The sequence below is a fragment of the Ambystoma mexicanum genome, chromosome 4p (genome assembly GCF_040938575.1).
Source record: "Ambystoma mexicanum isolate Mex_15411 chromosome 4p, UKY_AmexF1_1, whole genome shotgun sequence".
NCBI classification, from domain to species: domain Eukaryota; kingdom Metazoa; phylum Chordata; class Amphibia; order Caudata; family Ambystomatidae; genus Ambystoma; species Ambystoma mexicanum.
In genome coordinates, this window is record NC_090927.1 from 570,258,604 (window position 1) to 570,284,107 (window position 25,504).

The 25,504-nt window shown below is 44.3% G+C and overlaps 2 protein-coding genes across 2 annotated transcripts in view; one reads left to right on the forward strand and one right to left on the reverse strand.

Annotated features, from left to right (window-relative positions):
- Positions 1-25,504, forward strand: part of MCPH1 (microcephalin 1) — a 2,120,508-nt gene that overhangs the window by 1,299,737 nt on the left and 795,267 nt on the right. The window lies entirely within an intron of this gene.
- ANGPT2 (angiopoietin 2) overlaps positions 1-25,504 on the reverse strand; it is a 275,156-nt gene that overhangs the window by 63,171 nt on the left and 186,481 nt on the right. Inside the window, exon 5 of the mRNA XM_069606101.1 lies at positions 220-350. Coding sequence (XP_069462202.1) covers positions 220-350 — 131 coding nt within the window. The remainder of the gene's footprint in view (positions 1-219; positions 351-25,504) is intronic.

Below are 25,504 nucleotides of genomic sequence, written 5' to 3' on the forward strand. Positions count from 1 at the left end.
GAGGTACAAGTGAAAGTAAGCAGTCCTTCAGCTACAGACATCTACCTTTCTTGACAAATAGTACACACCAAGAACGCCAATTCTTATGAATGCTTCATTTCATGTGCTTCTCCCTGACTACGTTGGAGATCCACCGCATTTGTGATGAAGGCTCCTTGCGGAGATGGCAAGTTGGCGATATGTCGGTACATCATGGAGAATTTGGGAATAGCATCGTACCTTAACATGCTCTGTGGTATTGGGAATGGTTAAAGTGTAGATTCCGCTTGTGGTGAGTCCCGATTTGTAAGCTTGAGCACAGTCTCTGAAGCTGAGTTGCTCTTCTTTAGCCACAAAGGAAGACTTGACAGCTGAAACGAATGAAAACAATATATTTTTTTTACACCACACAAAACATAGGGAAGCGAGCGATAAACAACACTTATGCACAGCAGCACCAGACACTCTTAACTTCAGAAGTGGTTTTAGGTCCTAGACAAACATGTTCAGTGGTTTGTTATTCTTCAGTTGCAACAAATAAGATACTTAATTGTTTTGAAAACAAAACATGTGTAGAGAATTAAAGCACAATAGAGTGGCTGAAATGGAGTCAGCCTATTTAATAATAAATATTTAAGACTGGCCCCAACTTTTGTCCCTAAGTGATAGGTGCTAACTGCGGCTTCCTACAATGAACATCCACTTTGAGTCAGCTGGCTTTGTTATCCCCAAAGCTGCAACTGAGTGCACGTGGAATATCGTGCATGGCTAGCTCCCCGGAGGATAGCTCAGTTGTAATGCTCTTTCCCTGTGAACAAGATGATGCCCTGCAACATGGGATCGATCCCGGGTCAGGAGTTTAAAAGCTGGAGGAGTTCGGCATACAGCACAATACAAAAACACTGTACTCAGAAGAAGCAATTAAAGAATTAAATCATAAAATATTGGGATGACATCTTGGACCATAATTGCCTAGGCGTTACCCATTAAACAGAGCCATCTTTAACAATCCTTTTGCTTAACGTTCAAGCGGCTATGAAATGCATCACAATTTATCTTGGTGGAAAGATTGCTATTTATTGTTCTGAACACACCAAGAGCAAACCTCTGCTGGATGACCCCTCCATCAGATTGTAAATGTAGAGGCGAGTCTGACTATTTCTACACCAGGTGGCTGTTAGGGCAGTTTTCCTAAAGTCCAGTGGGAGGTAAGACTCTGTAAAACTATCCCTTGGTATACAGATCCCCCAACTCTTAATATAAGTCTGTACAGCCCAAACGATTGGTAGAATGGCAGAGCAGCCAGGATTATTTTAGGAGGAAGATGTGAGCTGTAGGTAAGTACAATGAACCCAGTCAATACAATAGCCCAAAGAAACTCTTACACATTGAAAGTTATAATAAAATATACATTTATTTTATATACACAAGGCAGGTAAGTAAATACTATTTTAGACTAACCAATACACATAGTAAATATCAACAATACTTGTAAGGGTGACTGCTTCAATAGTAGTTGATTGTGCTTACAATTGTTACAGAAAATGACAGTTCCACTGTTTAAATAGTGACACGCACCTGCATTTGTTAGAGTGAAATGACAGTTTCATTCAATTACAAAGTCTCACAGAGGTCTATAGGAAGGAAAGGGAGGGTTGTTCAACACTATTAGCAGTAGTTTACTTCTTAGCAACACTTTTCAAGGTGTCTAATGCTTTAGCAGTCCAATCCATAACTAGTCAAGAGTTTATCAAAGTCATTTTAGGATGGAGCAAAGGTCTCATGCAGCAGCAGAACATTTGAAGTTGTCAGGATACTTTAGTTACTCAAATAAAATGCTTATGCAAGATAACAGTTATTAAAGACCCTGCAAAGGACTCCCTAAAAGCTCACAAGCTGTTAATCCTGGGCAAGAGGTATGGGAGGACACCCAAACACCTAGTATCACACTCCAGTCACACTGGAGCGACTATGCGGCTTTAGGTAAGTTCTGACTTGATCCCCACAGTACCTTAAGGTGGTTGAAGAAAATGCAGCTGGATACTTTCCTGTGCAGCAGCAACAGACCTGGTCTCCCCATTCCTCAGTCTGGTGATGAAAGGAAGGACTCTGAATGGGATGTCACACCAGCAGTCATGAGAAAGGACGCTCAGCAAGGATGTAATTGGTCTCCCACATCGGTCTGCGATTTTGGTGCCTGTTAATCAGCTCCAACAATGAACGGTTACTATCTGGATGATCTTCCTCGATTCTGCAGTCCATGAGGGGGATTGTGCCTCTGAAGGTCCAACTGGAGCTCACCAAAGACCTGGAAGGATTTGTCCACGCAAAGACATTGCACTGCAAATTAGTCTCAAGTCCCCTGGTATTCACGGCTTGCAGCTCTGGAAGGTCACAGCACCTTGGGAGATGGCTCAATCTGCAGTTCATCCCACCAGCCAGAGGGAAGGGGTCCTGCTCTTCGGAGCTCCTCTGTCTATAAGAAAACGCGATCAGGACAGCATTGGTCACTTCACGGTTAGTGGAATGATCTCCAGGCGTATCTGGTTGTCTTCAGCTTTGGATCTTCTGTTCCAGTGGTTGACATGCCTTCTGCCTCAGGAACCCCACATTTAATTCAGTTTTCCCATTCACTCCTCTTCAAACTCTCCCTGCAGTTTACAGAAAGGGGCAGGTGGCTGTCCAATCAGGACAGCCAGCCCCCAGTGGGAACTGGTATTGTTTACACACATCAGCAGCCAAAGGACCGGGGCGTTTCGGGCTTCTCCTGCAATTCCTGTCCTCTGACACACTTGAGCCAAGACAGGCTACTCAAAGTGTTCCTGTCAAAGGCGAAACACACTTTCAGACCTTCCCCTCCCAGAATGGTAGAAGGGCTAACAAAGGACAACCACACAAGAAATGGTGAAAAAAGAAAGGAGCCACCATGTTAGAACATAGGCGACCCTTTTGTGCATAACTGAGGCTGTGAATACAGTCTGTGGTAGAAAATAGCAGAAAGGTTGGTAGATCATGTCCACTGCCACCAGCCATAACTTTAGGGTTGTCACTGTGACCAAAAATTCACAGGAGCAGAGAGCAGGGGGATACTACGTATCCCCTTAGCAAACCACATAAACGGGTGTGTGCTTATGTCTCATAAGTCACATTTTAAGGAGGATACAAAGTATCCCTCTTTCCTTAAGAACAGTAGTTCTTATTGAAAATGAAAGAATATAAATAGGAGAACCCAAAGGGTCCGCAGCAAAACTGCACAGAGGGTGCTGTGTGCTGAAAAATGTGACACAGATGCTTTTAAGAGATATGGAGGAAAGCAAGATCCCATAACATAAGGTAAAACATAAAGAACAAAGTCCCCATGGTTGAGCAAGTGAGAATGAATAAGGGGGAAAAAGGCTCCTCCCATTCAGAAGAACAGGAATAAGGTCCAGAAGTCAAGAAAAACGTGCTGGGGGTCTCACTAGGAGAGGGGATTAAGCATCAACCCGATAAATATCCCTAACACTGGCCATCTATTGGAAATCTGTCTTTTGAGATATGCCTATCTTCTGCCAGCCTTGTCCTTTGGAAAGCTTTGAAAACATATGTAATCTCAGCCCCTTGGGCCTCTACGTAGTCCTTTTCTCCGCGACTAGAGGTGATTACGTTTGCACTGCATTGGTATTTGTTTTGCTTGTTACCTCTATGACTACCCAGGGTTAAGAACTAGAATTCTTATGCCATCAGTTCAGATAGAACACATTACTCAACTACTCCACATTACTCGGTCTCTCTGCACACAGTGAATGGTTGTGGGGCCCTTGTTCAGTAATACAGGTGGGTGGGTTACTTGGCTACTGCTGTTGTGTTTTATTTGTAACAGTGGAGCTGATTTTGCTCAGTTGCGCATCTGGGTTTGCAGTTCCACATGAGCCTGTCTTTGCGGCCTCCCACTTCACTATATTTTCATAATGGCCTGGTGGTAAGCAAGCAAGCAGTGCAAGACAACCATCACAAAAGTGACAGTATTACGTAATGCTTGCGCTAGTGCAAGGCGGTGTTGCATGGGAGGGAAAGAATGGGCTAATGTGAAAAAGGACAGGGGGGCAAAGTGGCCGAAGCCCAGCACTGGATCCTTCATAGGTGGCGCTTATCATTGTATTCCCTTACGTTTAACTGACTTTTGGCTTTCTCTGTTGCCTGATCAGATGCATTTGAGGGCGGTGAGAAGATAAAGCTTAGGGGTAAGGTAGCCAGTATCAGTACTGTGGAAGACCTTTATTAGGCTTACTTTACTTTATTCAGGGAGGGTGAAAAAAAGACACACGTATTCTTTTTCCTAAGCCTGGCATTACAACGTAAATTTGTCATGCTGGTTTCTTATGTCATTTGTGTACTCTTCCAGTCAATAATTTAACACGTTTTACAAGCCTATCATTTGCCGCCAAGTTCCCCTTTTAGCTTCACCCTTATGCCTTTGGTCTTCTGTAGGAAGTGTGCTAATGTTTGCCATTTCAACAATGCAAGGGCCAACAGAAGAGGGTAAGGGACAGATTTAAGGGAAAAGATGAAGGTACAGTCAGTACAAAAAAAGAGAACCGCCCAGGGTTAGACCACTCATCAGTAAATGCAGAGGTGCCTCCTTTAGCATGTAGCAGTATGCCGCTTGTACGGTGGCACACTTTTGCGTAAGGAAATCCACCCCACACCCCTGACAACTTGGTGCACTAAACACGCCTAATTTAGTGCAAAACTTGATTTGGCGATTTCGACCTCAAAGTGCTGGTTGTCATGATACCCAGTGTGGTTGCCAATCTATTGCAGGAAGCCCCATAACTAATGCTTTGTAATGCTTGCATTGTAAGGAGCACGAATTGCGATGTCATGTAAAATGTGTTGGATAGCATTCTTTCCCTCTCCACCAGATTCAGCATGATTGTTCAATTCATGGCTGACGTTTTGACTCAGACCTTTTCCCTCGCCTCCTTGTAAAGGCACCCCGGATTGGCACCAGAGGCATCTAGGTAGCGCTTCTCCCTGTGGCACAACTTGCTTTGCATGTATGCTGAGGGTGGGTGCTTGCACTGTATACATATGAGGGGGGAACTGGTTGCATTAGAGCTAACTGGGTCTTTCCGGGTTACTTGACAGAGCAAGCAATCACCATATAGTGTAGTTAACAGATGTCGACTCAGTACTGTGTTTTCACATGACAAAACATCAAACAGACGCAGTATCCAGTGAAAATGTTGTCAACAAAAATGTAGTCTGTGAAAAGGTCGTGGTGAAAATACCTCTGCAGTGAAAACATTGTCAAGCAAAAAGTAGGTATACAATGCAGATGAAAAGCAGCCAAAAATGCACTGCTGCTAGGGTTGAGTGTGCTTCTCATTGCCTGGTTTAGGTTTAAGATATGGGTTAGGGTAGGATAGGTAGGGGTTATGGTAAGAGTAAACATTTGTTAGAATTAGCAAAGGTTAGGGTCGGGGTGATGCTGCAGGCCTAATGATGTTCGGGTTGGGGTAAATTAAGTGTCATGGTATGTATGTGTGATGCTAAGGGTTATGGTAAGGCTAGTGCTAATAGAACAATTATTTGGGTAAGTGTTAAAGAAAGGGATAGGGAAGTTGGAGAGGGCTGGTGATGCTGGTGTAGGACAAGGGTTGAGATAAGCTTAGTGGTTAGGGTAAAGTAAGCATTAGGGTAAGTGTTAAAGTTGCAGTTAGGGTAAGGCTAAAGTTACGATTAAAGCAAGGGTTTGGGTTAGGACAAGTTTTAATTAGTGGCAAGCTGGTGGTGGGGTTGAAGTTAGGTTCACGGTTAATTTGATTTATTTTGTATTTAGTAACATGCAAATAAAATGCTTTGGCGTGCTGAAGAGTTTTGTAAGAATTCAGGGTAGAATAGGGGTTGTATTTCGAGTTTGGGATTAGATTTAGGAATTGTTATGATGATTGTGGAGGTTTTATTAGAGGTTTGGGTAATAGGGTTACAGCCTTGTGCTTTTGTTTATTTAAATGGCAACCTTATTACTGACAACATTTTCACACTTTGCATTGCTTCTATTGAATGACTACATTTTTTAAAAGGACTTTTTGATAATTACATTTTCACATGACTAAATTTTCCTGGGGACATTTTTACACAGAACTGTCGACGCAAGCATGTTAACTTCCATGTGGCCAGTGGCTTGGGCAGAGATGCGGTCTCCTAATGTTCCCTCTTGATATACATGGAACTGGCGTCATTGGCATTATTTCACTGCATGTAGGGCCGTGGTAGCATCTGCTCTGACAGAGAAAATAGTAGTGGTTCTACAGTGTTCGCTGCATGGATCGGTGCACACACCTTTGGGGTGTATTACTTTACTTTTGGGGTAAGCATTCTTTTGAGGTGCACTCCTTGTTTACTTGCAAAATACTGGGTAAATTTCTGCAGTATTCTGACCCTATAATCAAGCTGTATTTGGAAAATACCATTTGCAGTATTTTAATATTACTTCATTGGTTAAAAAAAAAAAGGGGGGAGGGTAGAAATCATGTGGTATTTAAAATATTGCATGATTTTACTTTTACTTGAATACTCTTATTGACCCCCATACATGTTTTAAATTAATGCAGTCATTCATTCAAGTTCATTGGCCAATAAACTGGAACATTCCATGAAGCTAAGACAGATGGTACAGAAGCCAAACAGGAATGATTGTGCGGACCATAGGCAGTCAACAAGGAAACATAACAGGAAGCTTCTGCTTCCTATGCTTTTCTTCCGTAGGAATTCCCTTCTTTTCCTGCTTCCATGGTATACCAGTGGAAAGCCTACCATCCATACTACTGCAGTTCACCTACAAATTCGTTGCAAACCAATACATGGTGTCTGGTAATGTCTTCAGATAGGGAAACCTGAAGCATCAAAACCCACTAACACGACCCAAAGCGCTTAGGAGAGTATATGTGGCTTTTGTTACAGCCCATTGAGAGACGGTTAACTATGAGAGATAGCAGCACATTGCTACCATTATGGTAGGTGACTTCCTATACGATACAGTTAAAGAGAATACAGAAGGTTATTGCCACATGACAGAAAAATCCTGAAATGTAGTCACAGTTGTACCTGCAGCCCATCGGGGGTTTGTGTTTGGGATGTTCTGCTTATGTGAGTTATAATATAACTCACTCCTCATAAACCGATCTCCGGGTACCCCCTCCTAGAAAGTACAACTCGTCTAGTGTGAGTCCATGGAGAATGGAGAGATTCACTCAGGAGACGAACTAATGTTTCTTGTATAGTAGAAAGACAAACAATGTCTCCCCTGTTGACTTCATGTTCCCTCAATCTCATACTGAAAAAAGGTAGATATGGTTGCATATTCTAAATGGAGGAACCTACATTTCCAACCCAAGTACACCCGGTGAAGAACCTGGTTGACTCCATACTCTCCCTTATTCTTCAAATTGTCCTTGTTATTAGTGTGTACTTTTTTTATGTGACTGTCCTGAAGAATGTCATGCCTATTTAAGCCTATCATGTGTGGGTGCCCACAGCCTTGCTCTCCACTGGATTAGACTGGTGTGTTTGTCTTTGCTTGGAAATAGCGGTCTATCACGTCTATCAATGCCAACTTGAGAAAAATGCTGCCGCACACGTGGGTTACCATCATCATTAGATGTGAAAGCATTGTATATTCTTGCTAGCCTTATGATGGCTTCCAGTGATTCAGCAGGTCAAGTTTAAAATGGCGTTTATGTCAAAGAAACGGGCCACCATTTTGTGTTTGTTGAATTTAGCCGCTGTTTTTTTCTGCACAAAGTGCAACGTTTTTGGAGAGTCTGGTAGAGTAGCTTTGGTTTTTCAGTCCAAATTGCATTGCTTTGAAACAACTTACATCTGTCCTAATATCTATGGAGAGTCATCAGCAACTCGTCTGACCCCTTAAAGCCTATAGTTTCCCCCAAGTTAACTATTGACTGATACTGGTTTACATTTTTGCCTACCGTAGCACCAAAAAGCCACATCTGTGTAAATGTATGCACACTACAAATGTATTCATTAGCACCCTCGCCGGAGGCACTAGCCATTCAGGGAGCTCAGTATGTGGGTATAATCTCGCATTCTGAGCTCCCCTGTGGCTGTCTGCCCCTCACCCTGTGCCTCCCTTGCTCCCCTCCCCCATTCAGCCATTAGAACCTGCGAGTGACCACACATGGGTGCTAAAAGCTAAGAAATGTTTTTTAAAAAGTGAAAACGTACGTTTCTCCTGCCCTGCAACACTGTGTGTGATACCAGGAGCTTGCTTTCAGTGTTCATTACGTCTTTTGATTTGATGTGGCATCTTTGGTTCCAATACCTATCAGGGTTCTCAATACCTTTTTGATTCCAGTGCCTAGATTCATTTTCAGCACCTCTCGGGTATGATGCCTCCTAAAGTTATACCTAATGGGCATTTATACTGCACACAATCACCACCATAATAGTCAAAACAGCAAGGCTTGTCCATGGAGGGCCATATTTTGACCCTGCCCGGGGGTTTCCACATTTTCGTTTTGGTGGAAAGAAAATGAGCAAGGGGAAGATGAGAGGATGGGAAAGCTGGAGAAGGATACTACAAACCAAGGAAGGGGGATGCAGCGGGGGAAGAATGTTTTGTGATAGCATGGATGAATGTCAGTCCTTTTAGGCGGGCATAGTTTGGAAAAAGAGAGAAGGGATGGCCATTTCCTTAACAGTAATAATACTATGGCTGAGTGTTGGGTAAGATTTTCATAACAATGATAGATCTTCCGGACCTGTGTGAACCCCAAAACCTTTTGCTTTGACTAGGTAACTATTTTACCTTGCTTCCAGGTGAATGGGAATCTTTTTCCCCTCTCACCAAGTCTTTTACTCTTTGTATGGGTGACCTTTCTATGTCTCTCCATAGTGTATGGTTGAAGTTATAGTTTCCTACAACTTTTGGGCTTAGGCTGGGTTGCCCCTATGGGCTTGCCTGTTAATTTCTCTTTCATGTACTTGAGTGAACTACTGTTCCTAAGTATTAAAGAGAGATTTTCACCCCCCTTTACATCTTATATAGTGAGCCAGCACACCCCACCTTATGTGGAGTGCTGGGGGGATACAATGTATCTCTGTTCTTACTTACCTGGTCACATGTTAAAATTGCGAGTTTTACATGAATGGCAGTGGTTTTACGTTTATGACTTTTAGTCTTTATTACCCACAGGCTGTTAATTCAGTCTCGGTAATGGACAGGACCACCATTTTTCGAAAATGGTGGGCTCATTCTTCCTTTGCCATTTCTTGTGTGCTTGCTGTTTGAGGTCTTCCCTGCCATTCCAAGTGGGAATTACCTTAGGTGCTGTTTTGTCTTCTGCGGGAATTCTATAGCTTCCCTGTTCAGGCTGCAGGGTGTCTGGAAAGGCAGGAAATGAGGGAGGAGTACAAACCTCTGCAACCCTTTTTCTCCCACCTGAAAGGAAACAACTCCCAGTGGTGGGCAGGCTGTCCTGATTGGACAGCCAGACCACTCCTTGCTGGAAAAAGCGGGGAGAGAATGCAGAGGTTGTGCTGTAGTTCCTGATAACAACTCTGAACTTGGAAGCTGATGACAAGTCGACCACTGGAGCTGAAACCGAAGAGGAAGATGAAATGAAGGTGTAATGATTTCCAGCAACCAGAGAGCCTGCTGTGTAACTGGAGCCTGCTGTAACCCTTCCTGCCAATCGATCTGGTGATCCCCTGAACTGTCTGTTGTATCTAGTTCCCCCCCCTTCTGCCACTGAGAACACTCATTCTCCAAGAATAATGGAAAGACTTTCTAAGGATTGGGACTGTTGCCTAGAAAAGAGAACACGTGTTTAAAAGTGTACTTACTTGTAAATGATTTAGTTGGTAACTGTAACTCTGAGAGTGGACAGTTACAAAAGTTCTTACTTACATTGAATGTGTGTTGTGCCATTCTGAAAAGTATATACAAGGTTAATTTACTCACCTGTGAATTGCTGTGCCTCCTTCACAAAAGTAATTCTGTTGGCTTCACTAACTATTTCTTTCAAAGAATAGGTGTATACGTTCCCCAACTGGGTCTTTCTTCCCCTAACATGCTGTATAGCGTGTTTAGAATATGTCTGCCTTAGGTTTTACCTACCTAGAATAATATTGAGTCATTCATTAAGTGTAACATTGGGGTTTGCTTTCCCTGGTCTGTTTTATACAGATGCTAAAACAGCCTTAGGTCTATACATACCTTTAAGTTGCTGATAGCTCCTTTAACATGTATATAGGTTTTACTTACCTTGAGTTAGCTTAGCTGTGTGCCATCCTAAAATAATTATTGCTTACCTCAGTCTGTATTCTACTGATCTGAAAAAACAACTGCAAATGTATATTACAACATTCATTTTTGCCTGCCTAGAATAGCTGTGCTGTGGGGTGAAATGTAGCCTTTGAAGGCCAGAAATGAAGGCCAGTGTCATTTGTGAATGCTCACCAAAATATAAGGCCAGCACAGAAATGTCTGATATAAGACATATTAAACCTAAATCACCAAGGAAAGAAAGTGCGCTTTAAAATCAAAGGTGTGAAGATGTGCGCAATGCATTTCAGGAAGGAAAAGACATGTGGCAATGATGTTTTGACAAATCCATGAAGAACTGCACTCGCATATAAGAAACAGTAGTGCATACAACATTTTCAATGAAATACCAGATTGTGCTCCAAGCAGCTAAAGTGAAACCGAGCTCAATGCATGTACAATAAATAAAAGAATGTCATTTTCGTTTTTCCCCTCATCCGAATTGACAGTCTGCTAAGAGAAATGCTCACTCGACTTTCAAAGCTTGAACCTGATGTTTCATATCACAACCCTATACACGTGGACAATCCAGAAGTACTGCGTATGTATTTTGAAACTGTGTGGTTTGCAAAGATGCCGTATAAAATTGCAATTGTTTGCTGCAGGGTACATCTACGGTCATTTTTCCAAACTTGAAACTAACCTCCAGGGCCTCCCTCTGTTGCCCTGGAGATTCAGGCCTGGTTGTCATCATCAATCAGGGGCAGTACTGAAATACATTTTTTAGATCAAAAACACAGTGAAGACCAGATAAACACACGTCTGTTCTGGCAGCAGGAGTGACCTCCAGGTCATAAGTCCCATAAAATATCCATTAGTGTGGCTATCAGGCTGCTCTGCTTAGTCACGTGCCTAAGAAGAAACTAAACTCAGGGTGCAAGGATGGGGGCCAGAGAAACAGATGATATGAAACTGCAGTTTGATTTAATGAGATCATTCAAGTTTCCGCTATACCCGTCTCGTGGGTTCAATCTGTTATAGTCCCGATTCACAAACAAGGTGATAAAACCGACCCAGCCAATTTTCGTCCCATAGCACTCATTGACGCAAGTGCCAAGGTCTTTTCAATTCTGATTCTCCAACAACTGAAAAACTATATTAGCCAATTTGCACTTTTGTCACCATTTCAAATTGGCTTTCTTGCAGGAATGGGAACTGCTTTAAATGCAACGGTGTTGGCCCATTTGATTGCAAAAAATGGGACATTGAATGCAGGGGCATTGTATATGGCATGGTTGGATCTATCCGCAGCATTTGACTCTGATTCGTGAAGTGCTATGGGAAAAACCTGATCGAAAAGGAGTTCCCCACCATCTAATAGTACTTATAGCTAAGCTTCATAAAGATACATCATATCTCGTACGACTTAATAAAGCTGGCGCCACAACAAGTCCGATTCCAATTGAGGTGGGGGTTAAACAGGGATGCAACTTGGCAGCGACCCTGTTTAACCTCTACCCCGCGGACATTGAGCAAATCTGGAATGCTGAAATATCATATCCAGCAAGGTTGGGCCACTTGAGAATTCAGTGGATGGCATTTGCGGATGATGTCTTAATATTCGACCGCACTCCCTATGGTCTACAAAATAAACTGGCAATTTTTTCGGAATACTTATGTAAGCATAATCTAATTTGTAATCCGAAAAAATCTGGTATTTTTATACTGAAAAATTTAAAAAGAACGTGCTCCACTATGCAATGGTCAATAAATTCAACCCATATACCGGTCAATCCAACCATGAGATATCTGGGGTATGATGTTAATGATTCCGCCTAAAAAAAAAATGTGGAGACGGAATTTAACTGAGAAAACAGTGGTACTGAGCACCCAACTGAAAATAGTGTTTTGCGAAATATTGCAAATTCTCATTGACACTGTTGCTGGAATTTTATTTACTAAAAGTGGAAGCTATTTTACTTTATGGTTTGGACTTATGCCTAAAAAATATTGACTCATTGCTTGATCAAATCCAGGGGCAACTCTGGAAATCCACCCTCAGGCTGGAACACTCTTTACCTAATTGTGTAATAAGAAAAGAGTTAGGAATAACTGCACTTTCCACTAGATTACTCTGGCGTCAGCTAACGAATTATGGAAAGATGCTTTTTCCTCCACCAAGTTCGCTTTATGACTTTTTTATTATGATAAATGATGCAAATCCACCTTCTGTGGTGGCGTTCTCGAATTTGATGATCAACAAGTTGGATACATGTGGGTTGAAACCTGTAAACTTACAATTTCGTGTGGCCTATGTGAAAAAACAAGTGTTTGAACATGATTGGATGTTGACTCTAAATGAGATGCACACAAAAAAATTATATTCTGAAGCCGCTAAATTTGCGGACTTGAGAACTCCACACAGAGCATATCTGTTAAAATTCCCTGCACAAGTACAATGTGACCTATACTTGAGGTTTAAGCTGAATCAGCTACATACATATGAAAGAATAGCAGGCTGGGAAAAAACCATCTCGAATGAAACACAAGTGTTCTGTAGATTTTGTATGGAGGGTGTACATATTAAAACACCTCTGCATCTATTGTACTAAATTTGAAGCATTACGGTATTCCATTATGGGTCCTAGTGTCTTGGGCATGACTCTCCAAGCTAGGGAATGGTGCTGGAAAACCTTTATGTGGGGATATTCAATTAAAAGAATTGTTTTACTTTGTTAATTCCTTGTAAAATTGGGGTTAGAGCTAGAGAAGAAAAACACAGGAATTGAGACAAATGAAAAATGCCTGCATTAAAATGTTGAAATGTAATTATAACCAAGAATGGTTATGTTGCAAATGTAATATGTATATATCACAAAATTGTCTTGCCTTTTGAATTCTTAATCTCTTATAGGCTACTACATATGGTGTAAAGCTTTGCTAAGCATTATGGCACTGTTGTATAGATTGTAATGTGCTGTACAGCATTCCTCAAGTGTTGGTATGGGCTCGGACACCTTTATGTAGATCTAGTCTAGTAAGAGAATTATCTTTGATTTGCAAATTTCTTCTAAAAATTTTGATTTCGAAATAGAAAAGAAAAATGTAGAATGAAGTAATTAAAATAGTGTTGTAAATAGTTTTAGCTTTGAAACGTGTTTGTAAATAAGAATGATGATGTCGCATATGTATCATGCGCATATGATGAAGTCTAACTTTGTAATATGTTATTTTATATGTTGTTAAAGTTTGTTAATCAAACTAAATAAACAACTTTAAACATAAAAAATACCCTTTTTCGCATCAAATGGGCAGCGCACATGTCACAAAGATCATTCCAGAATTTTATTAAAGGTGACAATCACCCCCTTGTAACCATTCTAAAATGATTTTGGTGTAATGAACACACCATAAGGTATTAATGAAAATGTGATTTGGGCCTTCCCTTGATTCCGAGAGATGTGAAAGTTGGTATAAGCATGGATGTAATAATTAAAGACCATAAAGTGGCATATTTTTCACTGATATGGCTCCTGAATAAATGAAGAAATACTGTATCTCTGCATAGGAAGTGTGTGCTGACTTCAGAGTAGCTCTATCTGATTCACCTTGAAATGTATTTCTCAAAAATATATATATTATACATTCATGTAAAGATTGGAAAATGTAGGGTACTTGCCATGTTGTGAGATTTCTTAGTCAAAAAACCAAATCCATCTGTCAAAGTGGGATGATGCTTTCTCCTCCCACAGCTACCCCAAATCACTCCCCCCATCCCCTTGTCCTATTAGTACACTGGTGGGAGGTGGGTAGTGAAAACCAGGCAATCCCTTTTGCCGGAATCATGACGTTGATGTCATTTGCCCTATAGGTAAATCAGTTTGCATTCGATCTGGAGAGCTTCCACTTATTCCTGCTGTTGAAATCTGGTGAGAAACATCCCAGCAGTGAGGCCTAAACCTTGCCTTGGAGACAGGAACCTGGAGACATATAAGCTGATTGGGACCCCTTGGAGGACTCGGAGGAGATCCTTGACTGACCCCTTGCTGTCCTAGCGGTGCCCTGATGATCCTGATGCCCTGTTCAAGGCCTCTCCTGTAAGAAGAACTAGCCCAAAGCTATAGATGGAGTAGGCCCTATATTCTTCCAGCATTGTTTATTTCCCATTGAAAAATATCCTGTTTGCCTGTGTAGATCCCTAGCATATTTAATTAAAGTAAATCACTTAACTCCCCTATTGAAATCACAGGTGGTGTTTGTTGGCATTCAAAACTAACAAACTCCCCCCAGTGTGTTTTGAGCCGGTATAAACATAAAGATTTGCCCAAAGAATCAATCCTCAAAGCCATGTTTCCACGTGTGTGTGCAGGGTGTGAAAATAAAATCCCCATTGATCCCTTGATTGTAAATCAGAAGTGTGAAGCCTGGTAGTGCCGTTGCATATGAAAGGTGCCAAACAAAATTGCCCCTTTGTATCCCTTGTGCTCTGACCAAAACTCCAAAGCCCTGCCTGTTCTTTTTACGTGTGGCAAAATGAATTTCCCATTGCTTTTCTGTCTCCCATATTGTTTCTGTGATCAATACCCCAAAACCGATTTTCCCATTGTGTTCCCACTCTCTGCCACTGCCTTCCATTCAAATGAGTCCTGTTTATTTGATGTTTGGAGGGTGAGGGTTGCTGGGAGGAAAGGTATCATAACATTTTGTTTTAAATCTGAAATCATTGTGCGTCTTGAATTGTTCTTGTATATGACTGTATATAAATTGTGACTGTATATCTCTGTGTTGGTGCTTTACGGAAGTTAATTTGTTGTGGTTCCACAGCATTGGTGGCTGATGGTTATCTTTTTCTGATATTTGGTTAAATTAATAAATAAATATATTCTGAATACACACCGGCCTGGTTCCTAGACCATTGTGGCACCGGGTACTTGTTGGGGTTGGGTGTGAGACGGGTTGGAGGCCTTACCAAAGTTAACCAAACCAAAACTAAAAGTGCTTTATTGTGCGCCACATTCATTCTAGGGAAAGGATCTCCCTGACTTGGGTGTGAATGCGTAATAAACTGCGACAGTGTGCCATTCTTGAAAAGTGTTCTTTAGGTCTAGCTGACCTTGGTTTGCCTGGTACATCCTAAAATTAGCGTGAAGAGTTCTTGCTTATCTTAGACTGTGTTTCACTGAGCTGAAAAGCAACTGTAATTCTATATTGCACCAAAAGGTCTTACTCACCTAGTATTACTATTCGTTATCATAAATGTAGTTATATGTATGCACTGTTCCTTGAATGAGTGTTCCATTGTTCAGAAAAGTATACTTTCAGGTTGGTTGACTGAGTGATTTCTTTGTTGAGCGTCACAATATTAGTGCTAGGGTCTACTACCGTTGTATTACAGAAAGTAATCTAAAAGTACCTAATGGTTTTTACTCCCCATAAATAGGTGTGGCCTATACTAAATGTGTATGATAAGGTCTCACTTCTGTAAAGAACTCATGGTGGAAACAGTAAAGACAGACACCAGTGATCACAGTTCAAGGGTGTTTATTAAACTGTATAGGAAGATTGGAAAAACGCCTAATCTAAACCTAAATCTAAGATGGGAGCAAGCTGCAACCATCAAATAATAAAAAGGCAGTCCTGGTGGTGTCTTGTCAAATAAAAGGGCCTTTACTAAGAGAAATGTATTGCCAATCCTTATGCTAAACACAAACAAAGAGTGTGGGATAGGATTTATGGGAAAGAAAGAAGTGTTAACAAATAACAAGTTAGGATGCAGTAGTTGGGGTCTTCCTTCCCCACGTTTTGAGCATGGGACAAGGTGGGACTCCTGACCACAGCACACACTCGAGCTTCCCCAGCATGAGCTAACAGTTCTGCTCTCAGCTTATCAGGGCCTTCGGTGGTTAAGTTTCTTTTCTACAAAAAGTCTCTTGCTTCTGAGGACCTGATGTCTTCAAAATTAATAAACAAAAGTTATTTTCTGCTTGCACATTAGGTGATGCCTTTTCACCTTTGGATCCTCCTCTTCTGGTCTCAGGCCCTTTTCGAATGTTAGCTTCTCTTCGTCGGGTTCATTATGGCTTTTAACACAATTTCATCTGTGACATTCACGAATCTTAATGCCTTTTTAAACAGTTCACTGTGGACATCCCTCCATCGGGTTCACTCTTGCAAACTTTGTCTATCATATAATTGCTTGAACAGTTCTTACGATGCGGGATTCGCTTCCCTTAGCTTCACAATCCTCTGTCGGTCAAAGGCGTTCGACTGTACAGAGGATTTTACTAGACCTCTGTATGACCAGTTTGACCCCCTTCTCGCCTTTCTCCCAAGACCTTCTGGTAACAGTAGTTTCAACAATAGGGTAATCGCCAGAGTTTCCAGAGTGAACACCAACGTGATGCCTGACTCCTCTATAGCTGGCTTTCCCCTTGTCTATTAACAGTTCTTTGTACTTTCTTTAATGAGCCGCTTGCTACTTTCATTCAAAACAGTTTGGTTTCTTATCGGCTCTCCCCTTGACTCACCGGCTGTGATGAACCGCTTGGCTTTTCTTGTCTCTGGATTCAAGGCCAGTACAATGGGGCCAAGAGTCTCTCCCGGCTTGGTTGTCAGTGGAGGAGACCCAATTGTACCAATGACATCTGTTGCAACACACGCTGGCTATCGTTCGCGGTCTTACAATTCCTACTGCACAGGTTTCATGGGCCTTGTCGGAAAGGGCAAGGTCGCTTCCTCCTGCTCACCCTCTCTGTTCGTGCCGTCTGTCTCCTCCCCTTGAACTGCCATGCTGAGTAAGCTCTCTCGTTGTGTGGTCTGCCTTGCTCGTATTTTGCTCTCGTGCTCCACCTTTATTTCCCTGTGTGGAAGGGAAAGGGCTGTCAGGTGTGTGGGATCTGGTCAATTGCCTGACCCTTGTGGTGGGACATGTCAGGTAAATGGCTCTGGTGTTACACCGTCGTCTTTTGTGGGGGGCGAAAGTGTTCATGTTGGAAAACGGGAGGGTTTAGTGTTAGAGTATCCTATGGGGTAGGCTGAGGAAAAGGTGTTATAAGAAGGGGGATACCGCGTCTCACCCGTCGGTGTCCCACTTCCACTCCCTGATGACCCACCATCCAGGTGATCCTTCCTCACTTAAGTGCTTTGAAGCACTTCGCTTGTGTATAAGCGCTTTACAAATAAACAATTACAATTACTGGTCCACCCCCAGGAACTGGATCCAATAGCGATGGCCGTGTCCTGGCCACCTGTATGACAGATCCCCGGGGACTAGTCGAGGAGACACATTCAGGTTTCTCACACTTCCCTAGAATTACTGTTAGTTATTCTGAAGAAGGTTTTATGCTTTGGTCTGTGTACCTTCAAGCATTGTGGTGTGTTTTTTATGAATGTGTTTGACTCTATGACCAGTATTTACCTTGGCCTACTTGTATTTAAAATTAACTTTATTTTTTAATGTAATACTTCTGGTTGTCAGTGTTTCTATTGAATCCTTTGTATACTACTGGTTCGGTGTACTTTCTTACAGCACACCCTCCCTCCTAAGATAAGTCTGGCTGCTCTGTCTATGCTACCATATACTCAGGTGGTACAGCCTTATACTAAGAGTGGAGTCTTGTACTGTCTCAGTTGAATGGTTTTACTAAGCCCTTAGTTGGATTTCAGAAACACTGTCCTAACACTGTGTTTCCAAGGGACATTTTGAGAATTGTAAGCTAGTGCACACCATTTCCTGCCAGAAAATCGGATGGCTCAAAAAATAAAAAGAGCAGAACGGATGAATGGGTATGTGGAAATGGGATAACAAATGTAAGAGAGCAAACTGTGTAATAAGTGAGGAAGCAATAGAAGATGAGTAAACAAAAGTACTGAATGTGAAGGCATAGATACGATAGTAAATGTGTATCCATACCTAAAGCCCTAATGCTGTTCCAAGTGTGCCACCATCTGAATTTATCATCTTTTGTTCACCACATAAGACTGCTTCTAAAATGTCACCCAAAATAAGAGTGGAAGGTTTTAAAGATATACCAATTTTCTGATATGCCACTGATTTCAATTTGCGGACTTGGGCCTTCCGCGGTGTCATATTTTCTGTGTCTTTTTTTCTATGTCTATTATACTGACTTGACAGAATTGGCCATGAAATTCTGGTTACCCTGTGCAAGCTTCATTAGGTGCTTAGTGAAGTGGTGTGAGGAGTTTCAGAGACTAGACAAGATGTCATCAAGACACACAACTACCACTAATAGTCAATCTAACAAACTCTCAAAGAAGTGAATGGTCTCAGTAAATGACCTGGAACTTGATGAAGAGTGAACAAGAAGTAAAGATGAATAAGATGATGGTGCAAGCAAAAGGTAAACAGGACAGTTGCAGGTGTTTGATTATCGTTGACCCCATTTTATGGTTTTATGCCAAAGAGGGGCTAGTGAGTCGTCCAGAGAGGGCTTGTGTTAAGGGACAGGGATCATAAAGTTAGCAGTTTACAAATGAACACTGTGGGCAAGAGACATTTCTCGAACTTCTTTAATAAAAATGGAAGATTTTAAGTCCAGAGGAAATGGCAAACCTGGAGACAATGATATTGCTAAGTGTCAAAACCGTTTCTTTCATTAATGTTGAAGGAACACATGAAGAATCTAAGCATACAGTAACAGTTGACATGTGCAAGTAAAAGGGTATCGATTACTGTGTGACTTATCTGTGCATTTCTCAACCTTTAGTTTCCTACTGATGTAAGACATGATTGCAGCTGGATACAGTGTTTTTTTAATCAATTTATTTTCTGTTTGTTTTGAGCGTTTTCTATGTTTACTTTTGGCATATCACTTTCCTTGTTTTCTTCTTTTTTAGTGTCTAATGTATTTGGGCAAATAAGGAAGCTTTTGTCTTTAGGACAAAAGTCTTCAAAAATCAATGTATCTCAATGCTTTTAAGTGATTTTAAGCCTCACATTGTGGCTTTTTGGTGTCACTATTCCCGGATGTTGTATACATACAGCAGTGTTGGGAAAGCTTTTCTGGCAGAAAGGCTGTTGCTGGCGATACAAAACCTGTTTTGTGCCATCATCTCGGTTGGCCGTTTTCCTTCCTTTCCAGGTCAGAAATTGCCAAATAAGGGCATGCACTTTTGTGGTAATCCAGCTCTGTACAATCAATCAGTGCTTTGTGTGTGTGAACTGGCTTAAGCAGGGTTTTGGGACTGGCCAGTCGCAATCCACACTTTAGCCAGGATATGCCCTTTTGCTGGGCAGAGTGTGAGGTGGCTTGCTGTCCCTTTTTGGACAGCCTCCATCTGTTTGAATGTTGCTGGTCCCTTCCATAGGTGGGCGAGGGAAGCCCCCAGCCTGAAATCTGGATAAGAGGAGAGGCCCTGGAACAATTTGAGAACAACCACAAGCTCCAAATATCTGAAGCCAAAGGACCGCCAAAGACCGGCTGGGGGGCCTGCTGCTGCAGCCAGCATTGGCTAAGCCAGCCAACATGTTTCAGACCTATGCTTTCATGTTAAATGGGAAGACCGGAACAGGGTGCCTTCCTCTGCACTTTTGGAACCAACTGGTCTGAAGCCTGGCTTTGCATAAATCATTGTTGCAAGGTCGGTGTCATCACCTGGGTCTGCATTTGTACGGTTCTAGGTTAAAGTATCGAAATCAAAAGGTTCGAATGCCTTTTATTCAACAGTCAATTTTTTTTTTTTATTGGGGGGGGTTCCCCCCCCCCAACCCTCCGTTTTCTTTATTAAAAAAACTTTTTTTACCAAACCAAACTAAAAAAAATATAAATAAATAAAAAATGCTAACCTTTTTTTTCGACCCTTTGACTTTCGAATAAAGGCCATTCGATCCTTTATTTTCAAAACTTTAACTGGACACCCATTTGGACAGCACCTAACTGGAACTGGACGTCCGCTTTACATGAATGAATTCCTTGGTGTAAATCTTTGTGGCATCCTCTGAGTTCTGCTGGGACCTCACCACGAGAAATGGCATGCTGGAATCCCAAGTCTGATAGCGCTGTTTACAAGGGCTTGAAGACCAAGTCCTGGGTTACACCAACATCCACCCAGATCTGCTGCTCCCGAGAGGTCCTCCTGTGCTGCTGGGACTAAATGTGTGTCATCTTCACCCTGTCCACGGCCCCCTGCATGAGCCTGACCTAACTGTTGCTGGAAGCCTCGAAAATGCAGCTTTTGGGCCTCTTACAGGCATTCAGGTGGTGAGCCCCATTGTCTCCAAGGATTCCCTGTCCCGCAGTGTCTGTGGTGTTGCGGGTGTTAACATACCTTATCTCTCTTTATGGACCCCTAATCCCCATTGTTCTGCACTGGGCATGAAAGCCTTAACTGAAAGGCACTTACCTTACCAGGCCAAAGATGATGGATCCTGGGTCCGGAGTTCTCTCTTCCATCAATTAGGGCTTGACTGGCAGTCTATCCCATCCATAGCTGGAGAATTAACTGGGGCCTTGCTTCCGTGACTTTTCAAAGAAACCTGCTTAATAATGTCAACTGACTGTTAAGGACTGGACTCTGAAAAGGCAGGGATGGACTCCCTAAGCATTGTTCTGAAGTGCTAGGATATACAATCAGCTTTAAAGCCTGTACAATATCTCCAAACCATTTTATTTACCCCACATTATCTATTTACAGTGTGTATCTCTATGATTAATTGTCTTGAATTCAGTGTTCGGTAACCCATTTGGTGTTACCAAATTGTGCATGTATATGTTTCATTATAATTTTACTTGTCAGTGATTTGTTGATTTTACTTCGTGCTTACTCCTATGGACAAGCCTAATTTATCAGCCACTCATCATTGAGATATTGATCTGCGACTTGAGTGTGAAAATGTTTGCACTTTTAAATTGGCTTCTCGGAACCTCCCACCAGAGTAGGTTCCAAAATATTTCTTAAAAAGAAGTAAAAACCACAGCTGTGCAAGCCCCAGTTTTCACTCCCAGGTGTTTGTGTAATTGGAAATAATTGCTTCATTTTCTGTTAATTTATATGGGTTTTTTCAAAATGGAGCTGAGCCGCCATTCTGTGATAAATATGCACAATACTTAAAAATAGCTGTAACAACTCGCATATGATTTATACAAAATGTCCTTAACGAAAAGTCTAGTGCCACGCGTTTATTTTGATTTCTGTTTTATAATTCCCCAGTGGACTGACTTTTTCGCTGTGAGTAGATCAGCAGTGTCTGTGAGTTTCAGAGGCGATCTTAGTTATCCACGGATTGCGATTGATCAAGACTTGGCTGGACATTCGTTTGACACTAGCAAGAATTCCCATTCCCATGAAAGTCATCTCAACCTTTTATGTCATGTAGCCCTGTTGCGTTCATCTTCACTGGAAAAAAAAACGAAAACTTTGGTTGCTTTTCATTTGTGGAATTTGGTCATGTGTGGCAAAGTATTTGCTCAGGCGATGGCCACAGATATCAATAACCAATATGGATTAGATGTGGGTGGACACATGTTTTGTTATACCTTTATGATATTTACAGGCCGATTCATGGAATTAATGTGCGTCGCAAAAACGGCGCACGCGTGCGAAAACGTGCGTTTCGCAGTGAAATAGCAAAAATCGCAGTGCAAGTGCGATTATCGCACAGAAAACATCGCACATCAATTCATGGAACTCCGTGCACGCGCAAAATGTGGAATGTGCGCAGAAAAAGTGCACGGCACACGCTGGCGCACAGGTCATCGAACGCCATGCGATAAGGCCACAGCGAATTCGCACATAGCGCGGCGCACATAACAAAAGTAGGTGTAACACGGGGCGTCACACGCAGAATGGGGAACAACTCGTGAAAATGTGGGCGTCACGGGGGAAGTACAGGAGGCAAGTGCGCAGAACGCCCACACGCTCGCCTACAACACGTATTCATGGAATCGAATAGGGAAAAACAGCGCACGGCCAAAGACGCGCACAGGCCCATACATGTCCGCCACTCGAAAGCAGGCGGTAGCGTCCCTGCGCAGGAAAAAAAATGTGCGGCAAAGTTCTACACGCGCGAGAAGGCCCACACGCTATCGGGCCTGGGGGAGCGTGTACGTGTATCTCAGAGGTGCGTGAGAAGTTTCACACGCGATCGGGCCTGGGGGAGCGTGTGCGTGTATTCCAGAGGTGCGCGAGAAGTTTCACACGCGATCGGGCCTGGGGGAGCGTGTGCGTGTATTTCAGAGGTGCGCGAGAAGTTTCACACGCGATCGGGCCTGGGGGAACGTGTGCGTGTATTTCAGAGGTGCGCGAGAAATTTCACACGCGATCGGGCCTGGGGGAGCGTGTGCGTGTATTCCAGAGGTGCGCAAGAAGTTTCACACGCGATCGGGCCTGGGGGAGCGTGTGCGTGTATTTCAGAGGTGCGCGAGAAGTTTCACATGCGATCGGGCCTGGGGGAGCTTGTGCGTGTATTTCAGAGGTGCGCGAGAAGTTTCACACGCGATCAGGCCTGGGGGAGCGTGTGCGTGTATTCCAGAGGTGCGCGAGAAGTTTCTCACCCGCGATTGGCCTGGGCGTGTGTATTTCAGGGGTGTGCGAGAAGTTCCACACGCGATTGGCCTGGGCGCGTGTATTTCAGAGGTGCGCGGGTGTTTTCACACGCGATCGGGCCTGGGGGAGTGGGGTACGTGTATTTCAGGGGCTCGCGGGTGGTTTTACACACGATCGGGCCTGGGGGAGCGGGGTACGTGTATTTCAGGGGCTCGCGGGTGGTTTTACATGCGATCAGGCCTGGGGGAGCAGGGTACCACTCACCGTCTGCCTTGCGTGTAGAAGAACGCGTAGCCAACACCCACCCGCTGTGAAGTAATAGCGTGTGAACCCCAACGCCTGCAAAACACACGCACCGAACCCCACGAAAAGCAACGCCCGTGCGCGATACGTCACAGACACGCATACGCGCTAAGGGCCTTTGGTCCAATGGAATCGCGTATGCGTGCTGACACGCTTACGCGCTAAGGGCCTTTCCTCGATTCACACGCTGACGTGCAGAATTTTCACATGCCAAATCACTCCGTATCAAGCTGGCCACGCATAAGCACACGGAAGACCACGCTCCTGCCCAAAAGGCCGAATTACTGCCCCCTAGAGCCCCGAGCAGCCTCCCACGAGCCATCTGCTGCTGCCTGCCTGCTGCCACCGTGCCCTGCCATTTGGTGCCTGCACATCAGCCATCTGCAGGGGTCCAGTTGCTGTGTCCACCCCTGCTGGAACAGAACACTCCCGACTAGGATACCATCGCTCCACAGCCCAGCCCCAGGACCCAGTTGCCCACCCACGCCTGCCTCGGGGGTCGCCATGTCGGGGCAAACACCATCCGAGACCACAGACGACCCCCAGCCAGAGGGGCAGAGGGCCACCAGCTTCAGTCAGAAGGAAGTTGGTGTCCTGGTGGAGCTTGTCCTGGGGCATTATGATGCCCTCTTCGGATCACCACGCGCCGACAAGGAAGGACGGGACAGGATCTGGGACGACTTTGTGGTTGCCATCAACGCAGAGGGGGTGGCAACCCGCAACATCAAGCAAGTCAAGAAGCGCTGGGGGGACTTCAGGTCCAGGACCCTCATAAAGGCCCGGCGCCTCGTGGAGGGGGGCCGGGGCAGCATGAGTACCATCCAGCTGAGGGTCCTGGAACGCGTAAGCCCAGCGCTCCATGCCCAGATCCTTGAGAGGCAGACCCGTCTGGAGTCGAGCGGTAAGTGGCCAAGCATTGCTGTGTGAGACAGGGCATGCTGCAGCGTGCTGGTTGTCTGATACTTGCCTGTATGTGTGACATAGGCCATGTACGCGTGTGTGTGTGTGCAGGGACATCATGGTCATGCATGTGAGACCAGTAATGTGTGAAGCACACGGTTGGTGTATGTGTTTAAATGTAACATGGGGAGCCCTATGCGGAATGGACAAATGAGAGCATGCCAGTCTCTGTTCCTGGACATGGGTGTGGGTGAGGGATGGGTGCTGATGCCATGTACATGTATGGTGTCCATGTCTGTGTTTCTGACCTGCGTGTCTGTGACTTTTGGATGCCATGGATGCATGACACATGTCTGGGACAATGTTCAGATTCACTGATGCAGCCTAGTTATCCTTGCATCCACTGTGTCTGGGGTGTACGAGTCCAGATGGATGAAAGTATGTTGAAGTGTGTGCATGTGATAGGCATGACCCATGATGTATGTGAGTCCAAAAACAACATTGTATGCTTCAAGAGTCCCTTGGACATGTTTGCTTATGTCCATAGCATGCACCATGCCTGTTACTGCATGTGTTTTGCCTGCACTGACCCATGTGTTGTGGAGGGACATGATGGAAGTGATCTTTGACCGTGCCACTCATCTGCTATTGCTTCCTGTCTAGGGGACCATTGTACAGTACCCTGATGCTTGTGTTCTATGTCTCCCTCTACACAGCGCAAAGTGAAGAAGAGGGTGGAGACGGCGCTGTGGAGCTAAGCAGCGGGGATGCCCCCACGGCTGCAGCGGAAGGGGTGGGTGAGCCCCCACAGGGGCTTGCAACGGCGGAAGACGGTGTGGAGCCATCCTGGTTGGTGGTTTCCACAGAGGAGGCCGCTACTGAGCCGCACATGGGGCCTGGTGGGGGCATCCCTGCTGGTGCAAGTGGTGCAGTCCAGGGGCAGGGGCAGGAGGCAGCACAGGTCGCCGTGGAGGTGCCTGTGCATGTCACTGTCCCTGACACTGTGACTGCACCACCATGCACCAGCAGGGATGCCCCATCCCAGGCCCGTCCGCAGGTAGGTGGGGATGTCCATGTCATCTGACTCCCCTCCACCTGCGGACGAGGGGACCCCTGGACGTATGGAGAAGGTCCTGATTGGTGTCGCGTTGCGCACGGCTGTCATTCGTGATGAGGTGCGTGCTTCCCGGGGGGAGCACGCACGTCATCGTGAAGAGCACCATGCCAACGTGGCCCAGTTGGGAGCGGTCATGGTTGGGGGTCTCGTACATGTGTCGGGCACTCTTGCGACCCTCTCCTCCTCTGTGGAGGCTATGCGCCAGTCGTACTCCATGCCGTCTTCCGGCCCAGATGCCACCAGGGCCCCCTGTGGACCTGCCCCGACCAATGCAGCCACCTCGGTGGGGATCCCATCCCTGCCACAGTCGGGAGTCGGAGGTCCAGCAGGGGTGGACACACCAGCAACTGGACCCCAGCAGATGGAGGATGTGACGGCATCATTGGGCAGGGCACGTGCACAACGGCGTCGGTGGTTTCCATCAGCCTGGA